This window comes from Coccomyxa subellipsoidea (genome assembly GCF_000258705.1).
Source record: "Coccomyxa subellipsoidea C-169, whole genome shotgun sequence".
NCBI classification, from domain to species: Eukaryota; Viridiplantae; Chlorophyta; class Trebouxiophyceae; family Coccomyxaceae; genus Coccomyxa; species Coccomyxa subellipsoidea.
Window position 1 is genome coordinate 101,139 of NW_005178016.1, and position 20,707 is coordinate 121,845.

Here is a 20,707-nt window from a genome sequence, read left to right on the forward strand (position 1 = left end):
AAATTGGCCGACTTGGAGAGCCTAGCTAGCTTTGTGGCGTTGGAAGCGCAACGATGTGATCAGCTTGATCTTGTGTCGATAGGCGTTGAACATTGGTTTCCTAGCACGCAAATTTTATAATGCGCCTCCGCGACTTCTTAGCTTTTGCTAGCGAGCTGCATCGTGCCGCGTTCCAATACTTTCTGCATGCCATGATGGGCCCAGTCTCTGCCTAGGGCTGCAAACCCTATTTCCTTGCAAAGAGGATACCACACTCAGTGGTCCACGCTATGAACGTAGTCCCTCGAGGAGCCCCCAGCCCAGGACTGGCGTCCCTTAGCCCAGTCTAGTATGATTAGGTCTAAGACCAGGTACCGATCTGAAGGTCAGACATGATTAGCTGGACGTCCAAGTATCGATAGGAAAGACGTTTTGAAAAGAAAGAGTCCATGTTGGACTCCTCCTTCCGAGTGAGTCATCCATATGGGTCCACTCTCAAAGTGGCATGTTTGACGTCAAACCCTTTCGTTCGGTCGACCTTTGCCTCCTTGATCACTCCCTAGGCTCCATCAGGGCGCCTAACACAAATTGTTCTATTTTGTCCATGGACTCTGCAAGTTTTCAGCCAGCAACTAGCACCATCACGGCTGGGCGCCAAGCATCCGGGACCCAAGCCTTGGGTTCTGAGAACCCGAAGGCCCAAGAGATTTATGCACAACACAAATCGTTCCCCCCGCCTTCAAGCCGTGGGAATTTAACTCCCCCGCGGGAGTCCTAGCCCCCCCCCCCCCCCCCCCCCCCCCCCCCCCCAACACCTCGGCTCGTCTTTGCTTGGCTCTTGCTTTTCTATCTTGGCTCTCTAGCACCTACTAAGTCCTCGTCGTAGGTCCCCGGCTCTTGTCTCCGGATATCTTTTGTCTCCGAGCTGTGGAGAGTCTTAAGGCATGATCAGCTAAGGAGACTCGACTCCCGAGAGCTCAAGTTCTGAGAGCTCGAACTACCCAACTTAGGTGACCTGGAAATGATCAACATGATTGAATTAAATGAAGAGGGATGAACGATGAGTGAAGGAGAGGAGTGTTAGGGTGCGTGCTATGGAAGCACCGCGACCCGTTACGGTCCCCGCTACGGGCACCTCCAAGGTATTCACCCCGGCCCTGCCCGAGACCCTATGACACAAAAGGGTGAGCTCACGGGTTAGGATCATGGTTCCAACCCTCTATATAAAAGGGGAAACTGGAACTGTTGTTAGCACGATCACACATTTCTTCTCACGCAGGCTTTCCAAAACGTATCGCATTTTGGAACTCATCAGTCTGGGCGCCTTGGTAGATATCAACCGTAGATTGCACATTGCATGTGATATTAGCGTTTCAAAATGATGTATTACCAGCGACCAGCTACTCATTAGTAGACAGCCGATCAAAAGAAACTGGCATGAAAATAGAGGAAATATTCTGTGTATCTGTCGCTTTGCAAGCAGCACTAGCATGGACTGCACCCGTTGCACCAATTGGCCATTTATACATGTACAGCAGTTGGCCAGTCGCCTTAATTCCCAAGATATTGTCTGTTGCTGTAACAAGCAGCTTACTCTCTATATCGAAACAAGTCTGCTCTGGGTGGTTGTGGTCTCTGGCTGGCTGGTCGCTGGCTTATATGCTCTGGCTCTTGTAATGTTCTGTACAAAACTCTGTCCAAGGTTGTACAAGGTTATCTCTGGCTGACAGCGCCCTTGGACTGCTGCATCTGGCTGACTGGACTGGAGACACCCCTGTATGAGAGATATCTGTGATCTGGATCTGGTCTGTTACATCCCTCCCCCTTATATGGAAAAGAGGTTGTACAGCTGCTGGTGGCAAATCATTTAATGAAATTGCCCTGGTGCATGTAGTATCTTTAAAGATAAACATGCCTGGTTTACACATACCCTCTCTGAGAGTAATGTGACCGTCACACTGACTGGTGCCCTGGGCTTGGACTAGTCTGGATGGCCATATCTGGTCTGTGTTCACTTATTCGTGACTCACACTTCCTTCAGGCACTTAGTGCTACAGAAGGGTTCCCACATTCAGGTACTTAGTACTACTGAAGGGGCTGGCACTGGTAATCAGGCACTTTGTGCAACTGAATCTGCTGGCTGGTTCTGGCTGAGTAAACTGGAGACACCCTTATATGAGAGATGTCTGTGATCTGGATCTTGGCAACCTGGCCAACGTGCTTCTGTGTGTCTTGGCGAACTGGCCAAGGCAATTGCAACTCTGGATTTTGGCAGACTGGCCAACGTGCTGTGTCTTGGCAAACTGGCAAAGGCAACTCTGGATTTTGGCAGAATGGCCAACGTGCTTTGTCTTGGCAAACTGGCCAAGGCAACTCTGGATTTTGGCAGACTGGCCAACGTGCTGTGTCTTGCAGCATTGGGTTGTGCAATGCTGCTGATTCGGCTGATGCGCCCGCTGCAGCATGCTGGGGCTGCAACATCATGTCGTTGATAGACACCACTGGCAGATAGCCGTATCCAGGCACAAGCACGAACTTGCTGTTCGCCACAATCTCGCTGTGCTCGCGCTGTTCCCTCTGCTCTGAAGTGCCCAGCAGCCTGGCGAATGGCTTGGAGAGGACGTTGGGCGAGCCCAGCACCGGCCCTGCACGCGCCGCTGGCGGCCTTGCAGGGGGCACCATAGGCGCTGCCCATGGTCTGTCCACATCAGCCGCTGCCCCTGCCGCTGCCGCTGCCGCTGCCGCATGGGCTGAGGCTGCAGCTTCAATGGGTGCCACTGCCTCAGTCCTTTGTGGACTGCTGTCCGATGAAGCTGATAGCTGCAGCAGGGGCGCTTCATCCCCTGGCTCCCCCAGCTCTGGAAGCAAAGCGTCCTCCATCGCCTCCACCATGTCTGCAACAATCAAAATGAAAGCCTTCACGAATCTCCATGTAGTTAGAAAATTCCATCGAGAGCAGCAAACTAGAAGAGAGAAACCACTTAATTTATTTCTGATACAAGAAGCACATTCAAGAATTTCACGCAGCATTGCAATATTTTTGAACAAGGCATCCTCTATCAGGCAAGTACAGAGCAGGCAGACATCGGCCTAAAAGGCATGAAGCACATTTAGAAAATCATTCAATAGCATGACTTACAGTGCATGGCTTGGAAGTGGTGGGAGTGATCAGAAATGAGACTTCTTGCACTTCTTGTAGGAACTGCACACCTTCAGGCTGCGCGCTCGGCTCCATGCGCGCAACAGTGGCTTCCAGATGCTGGAAGGAGCGCTGCTGGCTGGCTAGCTCTGAGGCATAGCTGGTGCGAGCAGCGCCGCGTCCCTGCACCACCCTGACCGGGGAGTACGCAGCCACTGCCAATGCTCCGCTGGCAGTGGTGGGCTGTGAGATGAACTCCCTGAATTGCATCATGAATGCACGCACTTCCAGCATGTGCCTGGCAGCTGTCATTGGCCGCATGCTGTCAAAGCTGTGGGCTGCCTTGTCCTCCTCATACTGCTCCAACAATTTCCTGCAGTCACCAAAGTTGTTGTCAGTATCGGATATCTAAGTCCATGCCTCTAGGCCACATAGCTTCAAGCTCCTTGCTCTCTTGGCACAAGCAGCAATCTTTACTCTCTGTGCCCTGCACTGTGGGAGGATCATGCAAAGGCAAGAAAATCACCTAAATAGCGGCGAGCCCAGCAGCAGCGCATGCACTGAATTCTCTGGGTATCGCTCGGCATCCTCCAGATTATCTTGCACCACAATCAATGCCAGGTAGTCTAGGGCGGCGGGAACGCTCTGCATGGAGTTCTTCACAGCGTTCGTGCTCTCAAGCTCCTTGACAGTCTGCACGGGATAGAAATTGTCAGCAAGGTCAGCAAAGGCTTGGCAAGAAGGTAAGAAGCTTTCCAGAGCCTCGGTAGCTTATCAGAGCCCCCCCACACTCACACTGGACTGTGCGCGCACCTGCCGCAGCTTTGGAAGGAAAGGGAACAGCAGATCCACCAGTCCCTGTGGCACTTGCACGCAGAAGCGCGGGTGCCAGTACTGCTCATAGTCGTTGGTCGCAGCGCCAGGCCAGCCAGCAGAACCGAGAAGACCAGCGGGCTTGAGGTAACTCATGAGGTAACTCTTTGTCATGGCCTCATATTTCCACTTGCCCATTCGTGCAATGATCTGCAACAGAAAAATGCGTGAGGCGATGGAGCCAAGCAAGTACCCATAGACAGGGGCACAAACTCAGTGCACTTGCCAATCACAGTGGTAGATGCTGCGCAATATAATTTGCTAGCATGAGACTGAGCCTTCATCGATGCCCTCCTCGTCCAGATTCCTCGTTGCCAGTACCCGGAAAAAATGTGTGACTTTCCTGACATGGACACCCATCTCGTCCCGCACATAGCGCTTGATGGCCATTGCTTGTGTTGTGTAAGACAGATTCTCTCTCGGGTTGTTGGCAGGCCACATGGGGGTCTTCACCCACTTGTCAAAGTCATGCGGGTCTGGAAAGGGCTCCGCCATGATTGTGAAGCGATTCACAAGATGCTGCCCCAAGCTGCCATGGGGGCAAAGGGCAGGGTCCCTGTGGCGCAGGCTGCCAGAGAAGGAAACCTTCCCATTTTCCAGGGTCTTCCCACCCTTCTGCACGAAAGCTAGCAGAAATGCTGGGCAAGGCCCTGCAAGCACCAGGAGAGATTCAACTTTGCGACTTCACTGGGTTTCAGTGCCCAACATTGGACAGGAGCTGGTGCTGCACAGCTGTCAATTCCTCCTGATGAGATTGTACCAGAACGGCAAGTGCTCTTTCAGCTTCAAGTAAGTGTGCACACAATTTATGAGAACACAGGAACTCACCAATGCATTTGATCTCCCGCGGGCTCATCATATCCGCCAGAAAAATCATCCTGCCATCATCTGCTCGCCCAACGCTGGCGTACAGGTAGGCAAAGGACGACCTATCCCTGAGAGCAGTTGCGCTCGGGGAGGCTAGCAGAAGCTTCATCAACTTCGTGTATTGGCCTATGGTCAGAGTGTCCTCCACTGTATTGTCCTGGGGGTCCATGCCCACATATGGACGCATGCCCTTCGCTGCCATGTTGTTTTTGATAGTATCATAGACTGCCCCATATGTAGTGTCATCCTTCAAGGAGGAAAGCGACACCTGCATGCAAGAAATTAGTTTTGAAGCTCAGGCCTGGCTGTCATATTCCCACAGGCCACATTGCAGCACCCAAAAAAGAATGTGCGATCAACCCACCTTTCTGCGTTTCTCAGCAGGCAGGGCCGCCAGCTCCGCAGCATATCTGCTCTGCAAGGCGCTGTGGGCCCCTTCCAGGACTTTAAGCCTCTGTGAGCCACAACACACCTGCCGTTCTCAGAGGTTTCCTGTGTGGACAAAAGAAAGGCAACTTCACAGAGAGTGCGATAGAGGCAATTGAGATTACCAGCTCGGAGGCCTTCTGTGGCCAGTCCAACCCTGGCCAATTCTTGCCGACCCAGTGAAGGAAGCGCACCGCCACATCCACACCCGCCCGCACCATGTTGCCATCATAGGGCTGAGCACGCTTCCTGCCCTCCTCATTGTGGAGTAAAAACCACTGCAAAAAGCAATGCATTTATTCTGAGATCCATGACCAGTGCAGGCCAGGGCTCCAACAAATTGAATCGAGATGAGACAGTGCTTCACCTCAAATCTCTTGATAATGCTGTCATATTTCTTGATTGTATTCTCCCTGCCAGAAGCTCGCCTCTCCTGGCCAATCTGTTGCAATTCACTGGCGGACAGCCTGCACTCACAAGCAGCAAAAAACATCACTGCTGCAAGACTCCCAAGCACCAGATGGTTGAACCCGTGATCTGAACACCCTTTCTCTTTCTCTGCGCTCAGAAAACCACCTCACCGTGCAGTAGACTTCTTGGGCCTCTTTTTGGGCCTCTTTGCTGGTCGTGCAGCAGCGTCTGGCTCTGACTCTGCCCCTGAATCACTATCATCTGCCAAACCCGACTCTGGATCTGACTCCTGCTCAAGGTCGGATTCGGAGGACGGAGCAGCTGCAGCAGCCACTTTTCGCCTTCCACGAGGGATGGGCTGCTCATCGGAACTGTTCGGTACTTCTGACTGCGCTGTTTCACTCGTTGATTGCTCACCCGCTGCAAGACCTGCAGACCAATGCCAACGAACCGAAACAGTTGATAACTGAAAGCAATTACTAAAAGCAATGTTTGGAATCTGGTTTAACTGACATATCAGCAAGCAAAATGCGGAGCTCACCAGTTTCGGCAGACACTGCGCCGACTGCATGAGGCACAACATCAGGACTTCTTAAATGGTTTCGGGTTGCCAACGCCTGGCTCCGGAGTAACCTGCCTACCGGTTCTAATCCACTTGCTGCCCTTCTCAAACTCACAAGAGATTCTAATAAGTTATCAGCCTGCATACCGCACAGCAAGTGTTCAGACACCCCATGATCAGGTTCAGCCCTCACGAAATTCCAACCAACCAGCATACTCGATCACACATTCATGCGCTAGCACTAGGTTACGCGCTGGCATCCGTGCTTGGGCATCCGTGCTTGGGCTCAAGGCGGGGCAGGCGGGGCTTCTGATCTCGCATCACACCTGTGCAGGTTGTCGGGTTCGTTTCGGGGCCATACATGTGCGTCCACGGCTGAAGCTCCAGGAGACAAGCCAAGCATCACCTACTATCACGGTAGCCCGGACAAGACTGGGAAACGGTGCGGGATCCCGCCAGAAAGTGGATTTGATTACAGCCACATTCACGGGCACATATAGCGGCTTGAGGACCCTTCCCTAGGAAAACCCTGCGGACCCTGAGGACCCACCCGCATGTGACCTACAACGGCGTACGCTTGAAGTGACACGTACGGCTTCTAATTTAGGTAGCTCAGTGGAAGAGGTTTCAATGGGTAATGAGACAGCTGTTTGGCTGTTGAGACCACATGAGATTCCTAGCAATAAGTATTAGGACTTTTGAACTGATTGGAGAAAAGAAATTAGCGTGGCAAGGTATGGCCCCTTCGCCTGGGCGGTAGCCCTCACCCTGTTTTGTACTTTCACAGAAAACTTCGGCCAATGGGCCCACACACACCTGCGAAGGGTGGTCTGCAGGTCCGGCGCTCAGATCAGCTATACAGCTGATCCGTATGCCCGCTGCAGGCCTTTAGTGCGTGGGTGCCAGACACCCTGGCCTGTTTACTCCCAACCTTATCCTCTCGCTGAGGACTTCCCAGTGTGCCAGACCGCTTTTACCTTCGCGTCTGACTCTATTTTAAATCGATATTGCCTTCCAACTAACTCGGATGCAACTGATTGCCTCTGTACCATTCCGAAGTCCCTTGCAGGATTGTACCTGCCAACACGATGCTACTGCCCCAGCGATGATTCCAGTCAGGCTTGCCTTTCTCCCATGCGTCTACAAGCCGTAATTTTTGCTCGTATTTGCCAATATTACATTTCGTATACAGGCTTGCTTGCACTATTGTATTGTAACAACCCACTCAGACCTGCAACATCGTGTCTGCCTGCCAGGTACCCTACCAGCGTTGGCAGCCATGATGCTCAGGCGTGCCTCTTCCCGTTGCGTACAATCGCATGTGCTCCTGTTGCGGCCTGCTCATTACAGCACTGCTTGCAAGCTTTGTTGTTGTGCACCTGTACCCCAGACCCCACTTACCTTGCCACTCCTTGCGTCACCTCCGTTCTACACCCCCCATCAAACACAAACGATGCACATGAATTCTAGTATCCACATTTCTCCCGGAGAGGGACATGTCCTCATTGCACTCCTCCAAAGCCGATACCCCACTCTCTGTGCTCTCACCACCCACACCGCTAGCACCCCACCCTGCAACACAGGCTTTGCCTTCTATCAAGTGATGCAGACATGTGGCACGCCAACATTTTGTGATATCCTAGAGACTTACATCTCCTCTCCATGTGAAGATCATATGCCCAGTGTCCTCTCCTTTGCTCAGCGGTATACACTTCTCATGACTGAACTTGAAGAGACCACATCTGCTATGACGGGTCCCCTCCTTCCCTGCCCTCTAAATCTTGCCGACACTTTGCACGTTTCCACATCACCCCCTCTCACATTCCTCACTTGGAATGTCCGGGGAATCCAGTCTCGGCTTTCACACCTCCAGCCCATTTTGCAACAGACATGTCCTGCAGTTTGCATTCTCACAGAAACCAAGCTGCGCCCGTGCCAACACCAGCGATCATGGCTCCGAGATAGCATGCCTGGCTATACCCCCATATTTAGCTCATTCCCATCCGTTTCTGGCTCAGCTAAAGCAGGAGTCCTCCTTGCTTTGCACCACAGCTTTAACCAATCCCATGTACTTACGGTACATCAAACCCCGACCCATCTCCAAGGGTACCTAGTCCATATTCATCTCAGTCTCCCAAAATCCAAACCTCTCCATATCATTGGCGTGTACCAAGACATTGCGCATGATCTCCGTCTTGACGTCCAGGAATCTATCTTTGAGTACATTAATAATTTAACACCTGATGGCTTTACCACTGCTGGAGATAATGTCCTCATTGGTGGTGACTTTAATGCCACCTTGTTTGACTCCGATCGCGGACCCGCTCGCGCCACAACCAGCTCATTTGATACGCGATACCGTAGAAAATTACACGACGCCAATCTCCACACAGCCTTCGAACATCACTATGGCCCACGTTCCCACTCATTCACTCAAGACAGGGACTTATGCCCTTCAACATCACGCATTGATGATTGGCTCTGCTCGCCCGGTACTCTCGATTCCCACATCATCTACACCCAACCTCAGGTACTTCACTCCCCATACACTGAAGGCTCTGATCACCTGCCTGTGCTACTCCAAGTCCCGCACACCGCCTTGTTTGCCTGCCCCATTCCGAATCCGCCCCCTTTACAGTCCCGCCCTCCTCAATTCATTCGTCCTTTTGCCAAAGAACCCCTCCTCGAGTGGCAACGCCTATGCGAAGCTACCAATGGCGGGAAAGCCCACACCCTCACTATTGCTCTCCAAGAGCGCCTTCTCGCGGCCCAGACCTCTCCCGATGCTCCCATACCTGATGACGAATTCCAACAATGGCATCGCGATGTCTCTGTTTGCCTTGATAACTCCTTCCAGATTGCTTTCGATAGGCTACCCATGACCCCTGTGCACTCTCCCTCGCGATCTCCTACCCCCAACATGTTTTACCTCCCACGCACACTCAAACGCAACTTCACCCGCCACGTTCATAATGCCCAGGCGCTGCGGCGAGTTATTCATGCGACAAAACATGTCATCAATGGTACCTCCACAATCGCCCACATCCGTGGCACATCCGCCTACCGTCACCTGTGCACACATCTCCCCAACGCCACTCCCCTTCCGGACACTACCCCATCCCTTACTTTTACATACTTACCCCTCTTACGCACCCTCCTGCATACACAACAAACCGAGATCAAAGAACTCAACCGCCGCCACGTATCTCTTCAGAAACAAGCACAAAAAAGAGCCTTTGATGCTGCCCTCCAAAATTCTCCACGCAAAGTACACAAACAAATCTTCCATCCTCCCAGCCCGTCCTCTCCTGGTCCCAGCGACATTCCAACTTTGCATCATACCACCAGGGGATTGTCCACTGATCCTCCTAGCATTCTTCAGAGCATTCACTTCTCGCAGGCATGCCTCATGTCACCCAAAGTCCCAACATCCTCTGCGCCAGCATTCCCATGGGAAGCCCATAACGCTCCCGATTTTTTCAGACTCAGTTCTCGTGGCCCTAAGACTCCCCTTGCCCCCCAACTCACCCAAACACTGTACAACTCCACCTTAAAAACATGCGACAACAACAAAGCCACCGGCTCTGACAGGATCCCTAACGAACTTATACGGCATTTGCCTTCCTCCCATCACCATTTGCTCTTCACGTTTTTCCAGCTTTGTTGGCATACTGGCCGCACCCCAACGCCTTGGAAACATAGCACGACCATCCTCCTCCATAAAAAGGGAGATCCTACAAACCCTGACAACTACCGTCCGATTGCCCTCCACTGCACGATATACAAACTCTGGAGCAAAATCGTCACCAACATGTTGCAAACGTATGCCGAACAGCATGGCCTCCTCAACGATGCCCAAGAGGGTTTCCGCAAAGACCGCAACACACCTCGCCAACTCCAATTCCTCACATGTGTCCTTGAGGACGCCAAACTCCACCACCAAGATCTCTACATGCTCTCCGTTGACTTCAAATCCGCTTTCAACGCCATTGACCACACACGCCTCTTTCACATCATGGACCGCCTTGGATTTCCATCAGATGCCATCAATGTGGTCAAGGGCTTGTACACTGACGCCTCCACCAGCATCACTTGCTCTGCCGGTACCACACCCCCGATCCCCATTCGCAGAGGCACCATTCAAGGCGACACGCTCTCGCCCTTCCTCTTCATGGTGTTTTTAGAACCCCTCCTGCGATGGCTCAAGGTCAATGATCGCGGCTACAAATGTGCATCGCCTCCCCAAGACTTTCCGGTTTATGCAAATGCCCTCGCCTACGCAGATGACTTGCTCATTATCACCCCCGACTTGCCACAGCTGCAACGCCAAACCACCAAGATTGAAGCATTCTCTGCTTGGTCTGGCATGGAAATCTCCGCCCCTAAATGCCTTGCTTCATGCATCCTCCACGGTTCTGAACCAACCCGCCCAACTCACTTTTCCCCTGTTCATAAACAGCTGTCCACTCTTACTATTTCGGGCCAACTAATTACTTATCTTCCCCCCAGCAAGCCTTTCAAATATCTGGGCATCCTGTTCACGCTTTCCCTCGATTGGAAATCACAATTCCAAGCCTCCCAGGATCTCATCAAAACTAAAGGTGCTCTACTCGCGGACTCCCTAGCCACCTTCCATCAAGCCAAGCTCATTGAAGAGCAATGTATCCTCGGTGCACTTCGACACGTCCTATCGCTCTGCCCTTTCACTGCCAAACAATTGCACGATCTGGACGCTGCCCGAGCTCGGGTCTTGAAACCAATCTTTGGCCTTCCTAGCATGGCACCTGCCGCCGCTTGCTTCCTATCCTTGGAGCACCAAGGCCTTGGCTGCACGTCCATCGTTGTGGAGGCCGCGCAAGTCGCTGCCGACACTCTCACGTCCTCCCTTAACGACTCGGGCCGCCTTGGCCGCTTGAGCCGCTGCTTAACCGCCTGCCATCTAACAACCATGCCTTCCAGTAGTAACATGCCACCGCCTTCCCTGCAAACGGCCCCCCCCGCCTGGCTTGCCCACTCTTCCGCCATGCATCTTCGCAAAGCCTCCCTTTTAAACTTGTGCGACATGTCACTTTCCGTTGGCTCAGGTGGCTATCACGCGGTCAATTCCGCCACTCCCGATTTGCACCAACTCTTCTTTGAAGCCTTGCGTGCGCACCACTACTTCTATACCATAGACGATGCCGTACGTCATGTTCTCGTCCTTTTATGGTCTCTCCGTATCTATCACCCATCACAAGTCACTGAAAACGATCTTCTCATTGACTCAGCACAACTGCTCCTCCGCTTTCCCACCGCCACTATCGCACAGCGCTCAGCCTTGAATACTCTCACTCACGTTCTCTGTCCCCCCCCACCATGTTCTCAACCCAGGCATCTCTCTCAAATTCTTTCATCAGTCACACCTGCGCCTCTCCCCCCTTCTTCCCGTACACTCCCTTGGCTTTTCCAGCCCGCTGCTTCTCGCCCGCCTACGCCTCCCTTCCCTCCAATGAAGCCCTATTGGCACGAGCTGCACACTGTCTTGCGCATTGACCCTTCATCCCCCGATCGCCCCATGCAGCCATGCTATCTTGTGTCTTGGTGCCCCTCCCTCAAATGGCCTTCCTCGCGCGTACAAACCGCCTTGGATCTTGGTTATAAGATCAAACAAATTCTGCAAACCAGTCCTAAACGCAATGCACAGGGACAACCCATCTGGCAATCCATCACATGGCAGGACTCTTGGGAATGCATTCCATATGTTTGGCGATACTGGCCTGGCAAAATTTCCGCCACTTTTGCCAGCAACCTGCGAAACACCGTCGATCCTATGCCCGCCATGCCATGGGCGCGCGAACCTCGCCAAGAAAACCAAGGCATCGACATTGCCCCGCACCTGACACCACTCCCCCTCTCCTGCAGCCCCCATCCCATCACCATCTCCCCTGATGAAATCAACCCTGACGTTGACATCCAACCCATGGGTGGCCACCCATCGTTTCGAACTCTACATCACCGACACATGTGCTTACAGCTATACGCCCACGGGTCGTTGCATTGAATCCGTCTCTCTGCCTTGCTGCCGAAACTTGTACAGACACTTCTCAATCGCACACCCCGGGCCCATAATCCCATTTCCGGACGCGGTTGCTAGCCTTTTGCAACGATACACCCGGGTGCACGGCCATGTAGACACGCAGCACACCCTTACATGCCGCGCCCTCTTGCCCACATCCCTCCACACCGCCCTTGTCTCCACCTTCCACACTGAAGTCGAATGGTTATCTTCCCCTCTTCTGCACCACCCTCTTGTTCCGCGGTATGCTAGCATGCATGCCAGCGATGCTTGTTTCGGAGCCATCCCCGGATATTATACGCATAGCTGGACTGGCTCGGGCCTCGTCCACCCCTGTCATGACGTCTCTGCCATCGCAAAAGCTCTTCGATGGGCCATCTCATCGGTCTATGTCAATTCTCCCACCCTCAACATCCTCATTCTCCCTAAGCTACCGCCCCAAGCAGGCCTTCGCCGCCTCCTTCGCCACCCCGCCGTCCACTCCCTATGTTCCTTCAACCTTCCTAAACACACAGCTATTTCTTCCATACACACTTGGTGGCATCGGCCCCTCACTGACCTCACACGCACACCCGGTGTTGAAATTCTCCTTATCGCCAACTCTTCTGGGTTGTCCACTTACCTTCCCCCTAATTATCGTGCTGTCCTCCAAGCTTCCTTGCAACCCCTAGCCCTCCCCATGCTTGCCTTTTCCCCCACCCTTGCGCCCTTCCAGGGTCCTTGGCCTCGATTCCAGGCACCTCAAAACTTTGCTGCTGCTCGCCTTCCCGTTCTCGATGTACCTTTGCCTCCTCTCCCTCCTCTCTTGTCTCTCCCCGTCTCTACCACACCACGCATGCTCCGCTTTCAATCCGACACTTTTATCTACACCGACGGTAGCAAAGTCGGTACTTCCCTCTCTGCTGCGGTGTTCCACCCGGCACGCGACCGTCGCTGGATGTTCCGCCTTGCTGACCATGACCGCTCCCTCAACACGGTCCTCCGTGCTGAGCTTGCCGCCATACACATTGCCTTCCGCGATATCCCTGCTTCCGAGGCAGTCACACTCCTCACTGATAGCCAAACTTCCATCCATTTGCTCTCCACAATGCTTTCCAACCCGCAATCCCTCGCTCGCCACAAACATCGCTGGCTTCTCTCCGAAATCGCACAGACACTTTATAGCCGCTCAGCGCCGTCTGCCATTCATAAAGTCCGTGGCCACACTGGTAGCTTTGGCAACACCACCGTTGATGCGCTCGCAAAAGCCGCTCACACCAACACTGCGGCCCACACCTACCACTCCTCCCCTTCTCACGGCCGGGGCGTTTTCTGGCCTCAATACCCAACCACTCTAGCACCACCATCTTCCCCTGCCCCGCGCGATGTGGATGATCTGCGCGCTCACCCTCGCAAACTCGCTAGAGCTGCACATAGTTTAGCCCTCCTTCACTCCACTCCTGGTTCCACCATTCCTACCCTTCGAAATCTCTTCACTCAAAGCCCTGCCTCTGTCAACCCTGACCCGGCTGCCACCCTACCTCTCCCCACACACGTTGGCATCCTTCCCGATACTAGTGCCATCTTTCTTACACACGGCCGCGCCAAACGCCTCCGCCTCTCCCATATTAAAACCGCCCTCCGTCTTCGTTTTGCCCCCACCGTTCCCTGCAAGCGGTCCGCCACAGCTGACCCGTCCCGCCCACATGCTTGCCCCCTCTGCGATGCCAACCACTGCTCCCTCGCCCACCAGTGTGGCGGATGTCGTCACCCTTCCATGCAAGATGTCATATGCCGCCGCCATGGGGATGCTGTCCACATGATCGCCACCGCCATTCGCCAAGGCCCGCTTGGCTCCTGTTACCTCTTCCAGGATGCTGAAGGCCACCGCGACCTCCCCAACGCTGCCGCTCGCACGCCCACCGTACCCCCTTGGGCCTTGCCCGCCCCTGCGTCTCGGCCTGATATTGTCTTCTTTCCGGACATCCCTACCTCTGTCACCCCCTCCACGCTCGCCTCATGGACCCCCGCTCAACGGGCCCAGCATACCATTCTCCTCCTTGAATTTTCCTGTGTCACCGACTCCTACATTCACAGCCGGACTGTCACCAAATGTCTCCAGCATGACACTCTCCGTCGCCAGCTTCTTGCCCATGGCTGGGGCACTGTAGAGGTCCACCCCCTCATTCTCGGCAAGGCAGGCCTCCTCCCCTCACATTTTCGTCCACCTCTCGCCCGTTGCGGCCTTCCTCATCCCTCCCGTGCCCTTTCCCAGCTCGAGGTCTCCCTCCACCTCTCCATCATTGAAGCCACCTGCCGCGTGCGCAACAATTTCCATCTCCAGTGCAAACGTCGCCGTTTTCCTTCCCCTTCTGACGTCCACCTCCCTGGCCCCCTTCCTGCTGGCCGTCCCCCTTTGCGCCGCTCCACCCGTCCCCTTCGACCCTCTGTGCGCCTCGATGCCCGCCAGCCCTCCTCTTCCCACCGTCGCTCAAACCGCCGTGCTACGCCCCCCCGGGCTCCTCCCACATCCGCCCCTCCTCCCCCTGCTTCTTCCCCAAGCCCGGGGTTCCGGCGCTCCTCTCGCGCCCGCCGGCCCCCCTTGCGCTCCGCTCCTGCCTCCTCCTCCCTGTCCTCCCATTTCCCTTTTGATGACGGGGGCTAAGCTCACAGAGTGATGTTCCCTGCAGAGCCTCCTTTGGCTCTGCCCGTATGCATGCTGGGTCTCCCACGGGGTTCCCAGGTCGTGCGTTCTTCTTCTTCTTCTTCTGAGACAGGTTCTCTGCCTTTTAGAATGCTAAAGTAACATGGTGCAACATCACCAAGGTCAACCCAAGGATCCGAAGTCCCAAAACATCAAACTCCCGTTGCATATGGCGGCCACAAACCTCACTACATCATGCATTCATCATGCATTCATAATAGAAAACGTGTATTCGTCATCCAGATTTCCTCGAGTCATCGAAGGTGATCACTCATTCATAATAGGTCGGAGCTGCCTCGAGCAGCTCCGCGCTTTGACAAATAAAACAGGATTGGCGCAATGTCCTAATTTGGCAACCCGTACACCCTAGTCACCCGTACGCCCCTGGCGGTCACAGCTGTGACCTACCCCCTCCAAAGCCAGTCACGTCCTCGAGACTGATCAGCTTGATACAAAAGAACAGCTGACGCCAGGGCGCGCTATGGTCTGATGCCGGTAGCGGCGGTATCGGCGGCGGCGGCGGCGGCGGCGGCGGCGGCGGCGGCGGCGCGGTGGAATCATACGGCACAGAGGCCACCCCCTCCAAGACAAACACCCGGGAGCAAGCGGCAGTGTGTCAGTCGGGCATTGCCAGGTGCATTGAGGCCCAGAAGTTGCGACACAGAAGTGTAGAGTCGCGGACAGGATGGCGGCAGTGATGGCCGGCACTGACACATCGATGCGGCAGTGATGCAGCGGATCATCGCGGCTGAGGCAAAGTGTCCCGAGGAGGCTGTGTTGGGGTATGCCTGGGTCTGGCGGAAATTTGGCGGTCAACATGACCCCCCCCAAGAGCGGCGGCAGGGAAGCGGTCGGCGCATCCTCAAGTGCAGGCAGGCTCAGGCCAGACAAGGCAGGATGCAGCGGCGCAGGGATAGGCGGCACGATCGTGAAGACTGGTAGCCTCGTGAAATTGTAGGATTGAGGCCAGGTTGGACTGATGAGGGTCGGCTGCATGGAATACAGATTGGCAAGCGGTCGCGGCGCTGAAGCACTAGCTTGTGGTGCAGCGCCTTCGCTAGTAGCGCCCCAGTTCCACTCGAGAAAATCTTCATCATCATTGTCGCTGTAGAAGGTATTAGTCTCGTTTGGAGGCAGCATTGCTTGCAAGAAGTTGACGTGGTTGGCTTGTGGCTCCTCAATGCGCTCTTGAGACGGCTCGTCAGTAGCAGGAGCCTCAAGCTCAACAAGCACCTCCAACGCCTCATATGCGGCGGGCGCCTTGTGCGCAGGCCGGAGGGTTTTGTAAGCAGCCTCCAGATCCAGAGCATTGCGCAGAGCATCCTCGAAAGACTTAGGCATGGTGATGGCCAGCGCACTAGCAAGGTCGGTGCGAAGTCCTCTGGTGAAGGCGAACTTATACAGGCTGTCAGGGATCTCCGTTCCAGCTTGAAGGAGAAGTCGCTGGATGTCATCTGCAAAGGATGTAACGCCCTCATGCTCCTTCTGGTTTCTGGTGAAAGCGCGCTGCAGGGCTTGGTCGACCGTCAAGCCGTAGCGGTCAAGGAAGGACGTTTTGAAGTCTGTCCAACTGAGAGTGTCAATAAGCGGCAGCACAGCAGTGTTGTACCAAGTCCAGGCGGCATCCTTCAGGTATTTGCCCAGAGATCGGAGCTTCTGGTCGTCGCTGAGCCAGAGATTGCATTGGCAAAGGTAGTCATATTTGCCCAGCCACTCCACAGCGTTGTCAGCATGCTTGCCGGTGAATTGCAGTGGATACGTCTCCTTTGGTTGGGGTCGCTGCTGTAGCTCAATGAGCTGGGTCAGCGCTGCAGCGTTACGCTCTTGGCTTTGCATAGCCAACGCGGTTAGTTGCTGAAGAGAGCTGGCGAGGAGTGCAATAGAGTCACGTATGTCGATGTTGTCGTCTGCAGGTGTTTGATCCTCCATTGCGCTGCCACGCGTTGGCATCCGGAAGGTGGTGCTGTCGTTTTGTTCACCAAGACACGCTATATTGAATTGCGGGCGGGTGCAGCTGCTATAAGACCTGTTCTAGTCGTCTTGTCCAAAATCATGCGGCAGAAGAGCGGTAGACGAGAAGTTCTGCAGCTTCTGCACGGCGGCACGCCGCCTGACGAATGTCGTAAGAAGTGCGGGCTGCAGCAGACGAGTTGCTGGGCGAGATAGGCGGCTTGACGTAGCCTCGACGACCTCCACAGCACTCCACAGACGATGTAGACAGCAGTTGCCCAGCTGGAGAGGCAAGCCGAGCTTGATTTTGAAGAGGCGCTGACGGATGCCGATGACGGGATGCGGTTGACGGTCGACAGAACGGTTGTAGACGCGAATGCATTCCAAGTCCTAGGCTCTTAAGGAAGATTTATTACAGCAGAGGTTCCAGAGCAGCGTCCACGCGGCTGGTGTTGTAAGGCGCCAGATGAGGATGCGACAGAACGAGATGGGTCGGGTCGGTTGAGCGGCTGTGGGCGAGAATCCGGTCCAAACTCCAGGCGCAGTAGATGAAAGCAATGCCGCTGGGATCTCCAGGGCAGGCTCCACTCGGCAGGCGTTTGTATTCTCCACAGATGGCCCGAATCTTGATGTTTGGCACAATGTCCAGATGCGCCACAGAATTCCCAGAAGCTTGCGCGCTTGTCGTGCTGCAGTGTTGCTGTGATATTATCAAGTCGTCCTCACAGGTCAGGAGGTCGTAACACGGTCTCCGAAACCAACAACGGCGTACGCTTGAAGTGACACGTACGGCTTCTAATTTAGGTAGCTCAGTGGAAGAGGTTTGAATGGGTAATGAGACAGGTTCTCTGCCTTTTAGAATGCTAAAGTAACATGGTGCAACATCACCAAGGTCAACCCAAGGATCCGAAGTCCCAAAACATCAAACTCCCGTTGCATATGGCGGCCACAAACCTCACTACATCATGCATTCATCATGCATTCATAATAGAAAACGTGTATTCGTCATCCAGATTTCCTCGAGTCACTGAAGGTGATCACTCATTCATAATAGGTCGGAGCTGCCTCGAGCAGCTCCGCGCTTTGACAAATAAAACAGGATTGGCGCAATGTCCTAATTTGGCAACCCGTACACCCTAGTCACCCGTACGCCCCTGGCGGTCACACGCATATATAGGGGTCCTCAAATAGTAGATATTGTAGCTACATGAAGGGAAGATGCGTGCGATAAGTCTGTGTTGCCACCCACCCTGAACTTGAGTGGCCATCATGATGGGCACGGACGTCAGCATTCATCCAATACTGCAGATGCTCAACCTTCACAACTACTGTGGTACGCACATGGTGAGTGGGAGGGCAATAGCTTCCTTGCGTCAATTCTCAAATCAAGTTCTCTGTCTATGTTCATCTTTTTGGAATTTGGGCAGGTCATAACACATTGGCCCACCCTCCGTCTGCACCCCTTCAGTATTGGGCGTACCAATAACCCAAGAATGGTGGGCATCGATACTTTTGGGTGTGTCAATTGACGCCATCATGTGACTAGTCACCAAGAGTATGCAGTGTAATGGATGATACTCATTATATGATCATAATGAATAACAGGTTTGGCAAGATAGCCAATGATCAAGAGAGAGATCATCAACAAGAGCAAATGTCAACGTCATGTGATGAATCCCACACACCACATCCTTGCATCATGCATGATGAAGTTCAGCAAATGAATTCAACTCAAACTAAGTATACTAAGTTCAATCTTAGCTGAAAGTACCCGCACAGAAGTAAACGTCTTGCAAAGACAACTTCTTGCTGAAACCTTTCCTAAATGTTGTTCACAAGGGGCCGACCTAAGTCAGGCCTGGTCATAGCAATAGTGATCTATGGTGAAAAGGAGATGTACCTTGAAGACTGAATAACTTGCATATGCCATACATATATATATGTGTGTATGACAGTGTCACATTAATTTCTCCGTTCTTGAAGACCTTGGAGCCAAGCCGCCAATTCCCCTTCGTTACACCACCGTACAATGGAACGTCCAAATCTTTGTCCGTTGCATTCACCATTGGATCCTGATCATTGGAACAGTACACCTTGAACACGATCATGGCCCAGTTGACTCAATTTTGGCATCGTTTATGGCGCAGGATGTATTATAGGTCTGTAGCTCACCACGTCGAAGTAAAGAAAGGTAACATATGTTCCCTATGCATATAAAATTTGTATTGATGCTTTCAAACTGTCCCCATACAGCGTTCAATGTGAAATTCGGCAAAACTCCAGATTTCGATTGCGCGTTGAATCTCAAATATTTGATTAACCATGTGATTTTGATAGTGGCCCCCTTTCAAGCATACATGTCTTGTGTGTGGAATTGCAATCACTGAACAGTGGATGCAAATATGACCTAAAATAGAATTAACACGGCCTTGACAGGAAATTTTACTACCTTCGCCTCCCGTGAATCCCTCACGCTTCCATAACTTCGTTTGTTAGCCCAACATTTGTGCCTTTTTCAGCGAGTAATGTGACCATTGCTCCGTCTGGTAAAGCACGTATTTTGGGGGCGAATTTCCAGCAATGGCAGATTGCGCTGCAAAAGTAATGTAGTGTTCTTTGTCAAATTCAGGATCACCCATTGCCCATCTCGCTGCTGTTCAGCCCTCGCCGAAGGAGCCTGCCTACGTGGTGAGCACCTTGCTCGCAGATATAGTGTGCATAGAGCTCAGGCGCCACCATCTGGTAGACTTTCTTGCATACCAGGGAGGTGAAATGAGGTGAAGTGCTGCAGACATAGCTTGATGGCTTCAACCACACTGACCCACACCGCTTCATCTCCCCTGACGAGCTCCATCAGAGTGAGAAGGAGGATGGCGAGCACCTCATCATCGTTTCCACGACCCGCCTCACCCCCAACCAGCTCACTTGGCAAGCTGGTCAACGATGCCATTTTGGCATGCCCAACCTTCCCTGGTGTGCGGCTGCCAAGCGAGGAGCTGCTGACATCATGGCAATTTGAGCAACAGCTGGGAGCTCTGATCAAAGTGCTGCCCCCGCGCTGCTGGCAATCCCTGAAGTGCCCCTGGCAAAGACGCTTGGGTCTGTGATTTGCGGTGAGGTGCCCAAATGGTGATGAGTGGTGCCTGTCAGGATGTTTCAGGAGATATTTTCTAGATGCTAGTATCTACGAATGATATTAATGTGGTTTGGGCGGTGCAAAGTACCTCGACTACCTCAAGATAAGGGATTTCAAGGTACAAACGGCAGACTCTGAGTCCCTACAACGGCTGAAGGCACGTAGAATCATGCATGTCTTGTATCTCTTCATTACTCTGCAGAATATGCTTGCAGATGCGCCAGGGCGCGCCAGGGTGGATTCAGGGGCGCATTGGAGGATTGCACCCACAAGCGATGATGAGAGTCTTGTATGATGGATGCATATTCAAAATCCTTGTCGAAGGATTGGCCATGGAGCTGCTCTCAGAAGCGATAAACTTTCGGTAACTAAGGTTTTTCACAACCGCAAGGATGAGATGGCTATTGACTGGGGAGCGCCATCATCTTGTCTGCATCCGGCGGGGAAGCAATCCACAAGGAGCTGAAGGCGGCCTGGCGCCACACGAACAAACAAAGCGAGTCAGCTATCGACCAGGCAAGCCCAGATTGCCCTGCACCCAGCACCATGGATGGCCAATTGCTAGCTTTTTTGGCCAGTATTTGGCCAGCATTTTTCTGGTGGCCTCCTAAGCAAAGCAGTCATGC

The 20,707-nt window shown here is 53.4% G+C and overlaps 2 protein-coding genes across 2 annotated transcripts; both read right to left on the bottom strand.

The window, feature by feature from the left end:
* Positions 1–10,266: 10,266 nt before the first annotated feature.
* COCSUDRAFT_68408 (hypothetical protein) lies at positions 10,267–12,165 on the bottom strand (the record flags this gene model as incomplete). The annotated part of the gene is made up of 4 exons (XM_005642561.1): positions 10,267–10,702; positions 11,042–11,189; positions 11,660–11,725; positions 12,133–12,165. The coding sequence occupies 4 exons, from the start codon at positions 12,163–12,165 to the stop codon at positions 10,692–10,694; spliced, it is 258 nt and encodes an 85-aa protein (XP_005642618.1). The 3' UTR covers positions 10,267–10,691.
* A 577-nt stretch (positions 12,166–12,742) lies between these two features.
* COCSUDRAFT_60573 (hypothetical protein) lies at positions 12,743–16,831 on the bottom strand (the record flags this gene model as incomplete). The annotated part of the gene is made up of 8 exons (XM_005642562.1): positions 12,743–12,796; positions 13,187–13,337; positions 13,588–13,664; positions 13,889–14,201; positions 14,520–14,738; positions 14,777–14,920; positions 15,400–15,575; positions 15,704–16,831. The coding sequence occupies 8 exons, from the start codon at positions 16,829–16,831 to the stop codon at positions 12,743–12,745; spliced, it is 2,262 nt and encodes a 753-aa protein (XP_005642619.1).
* Positions 16,832–20,707: the final 3,876 nt, after the last annotated feature.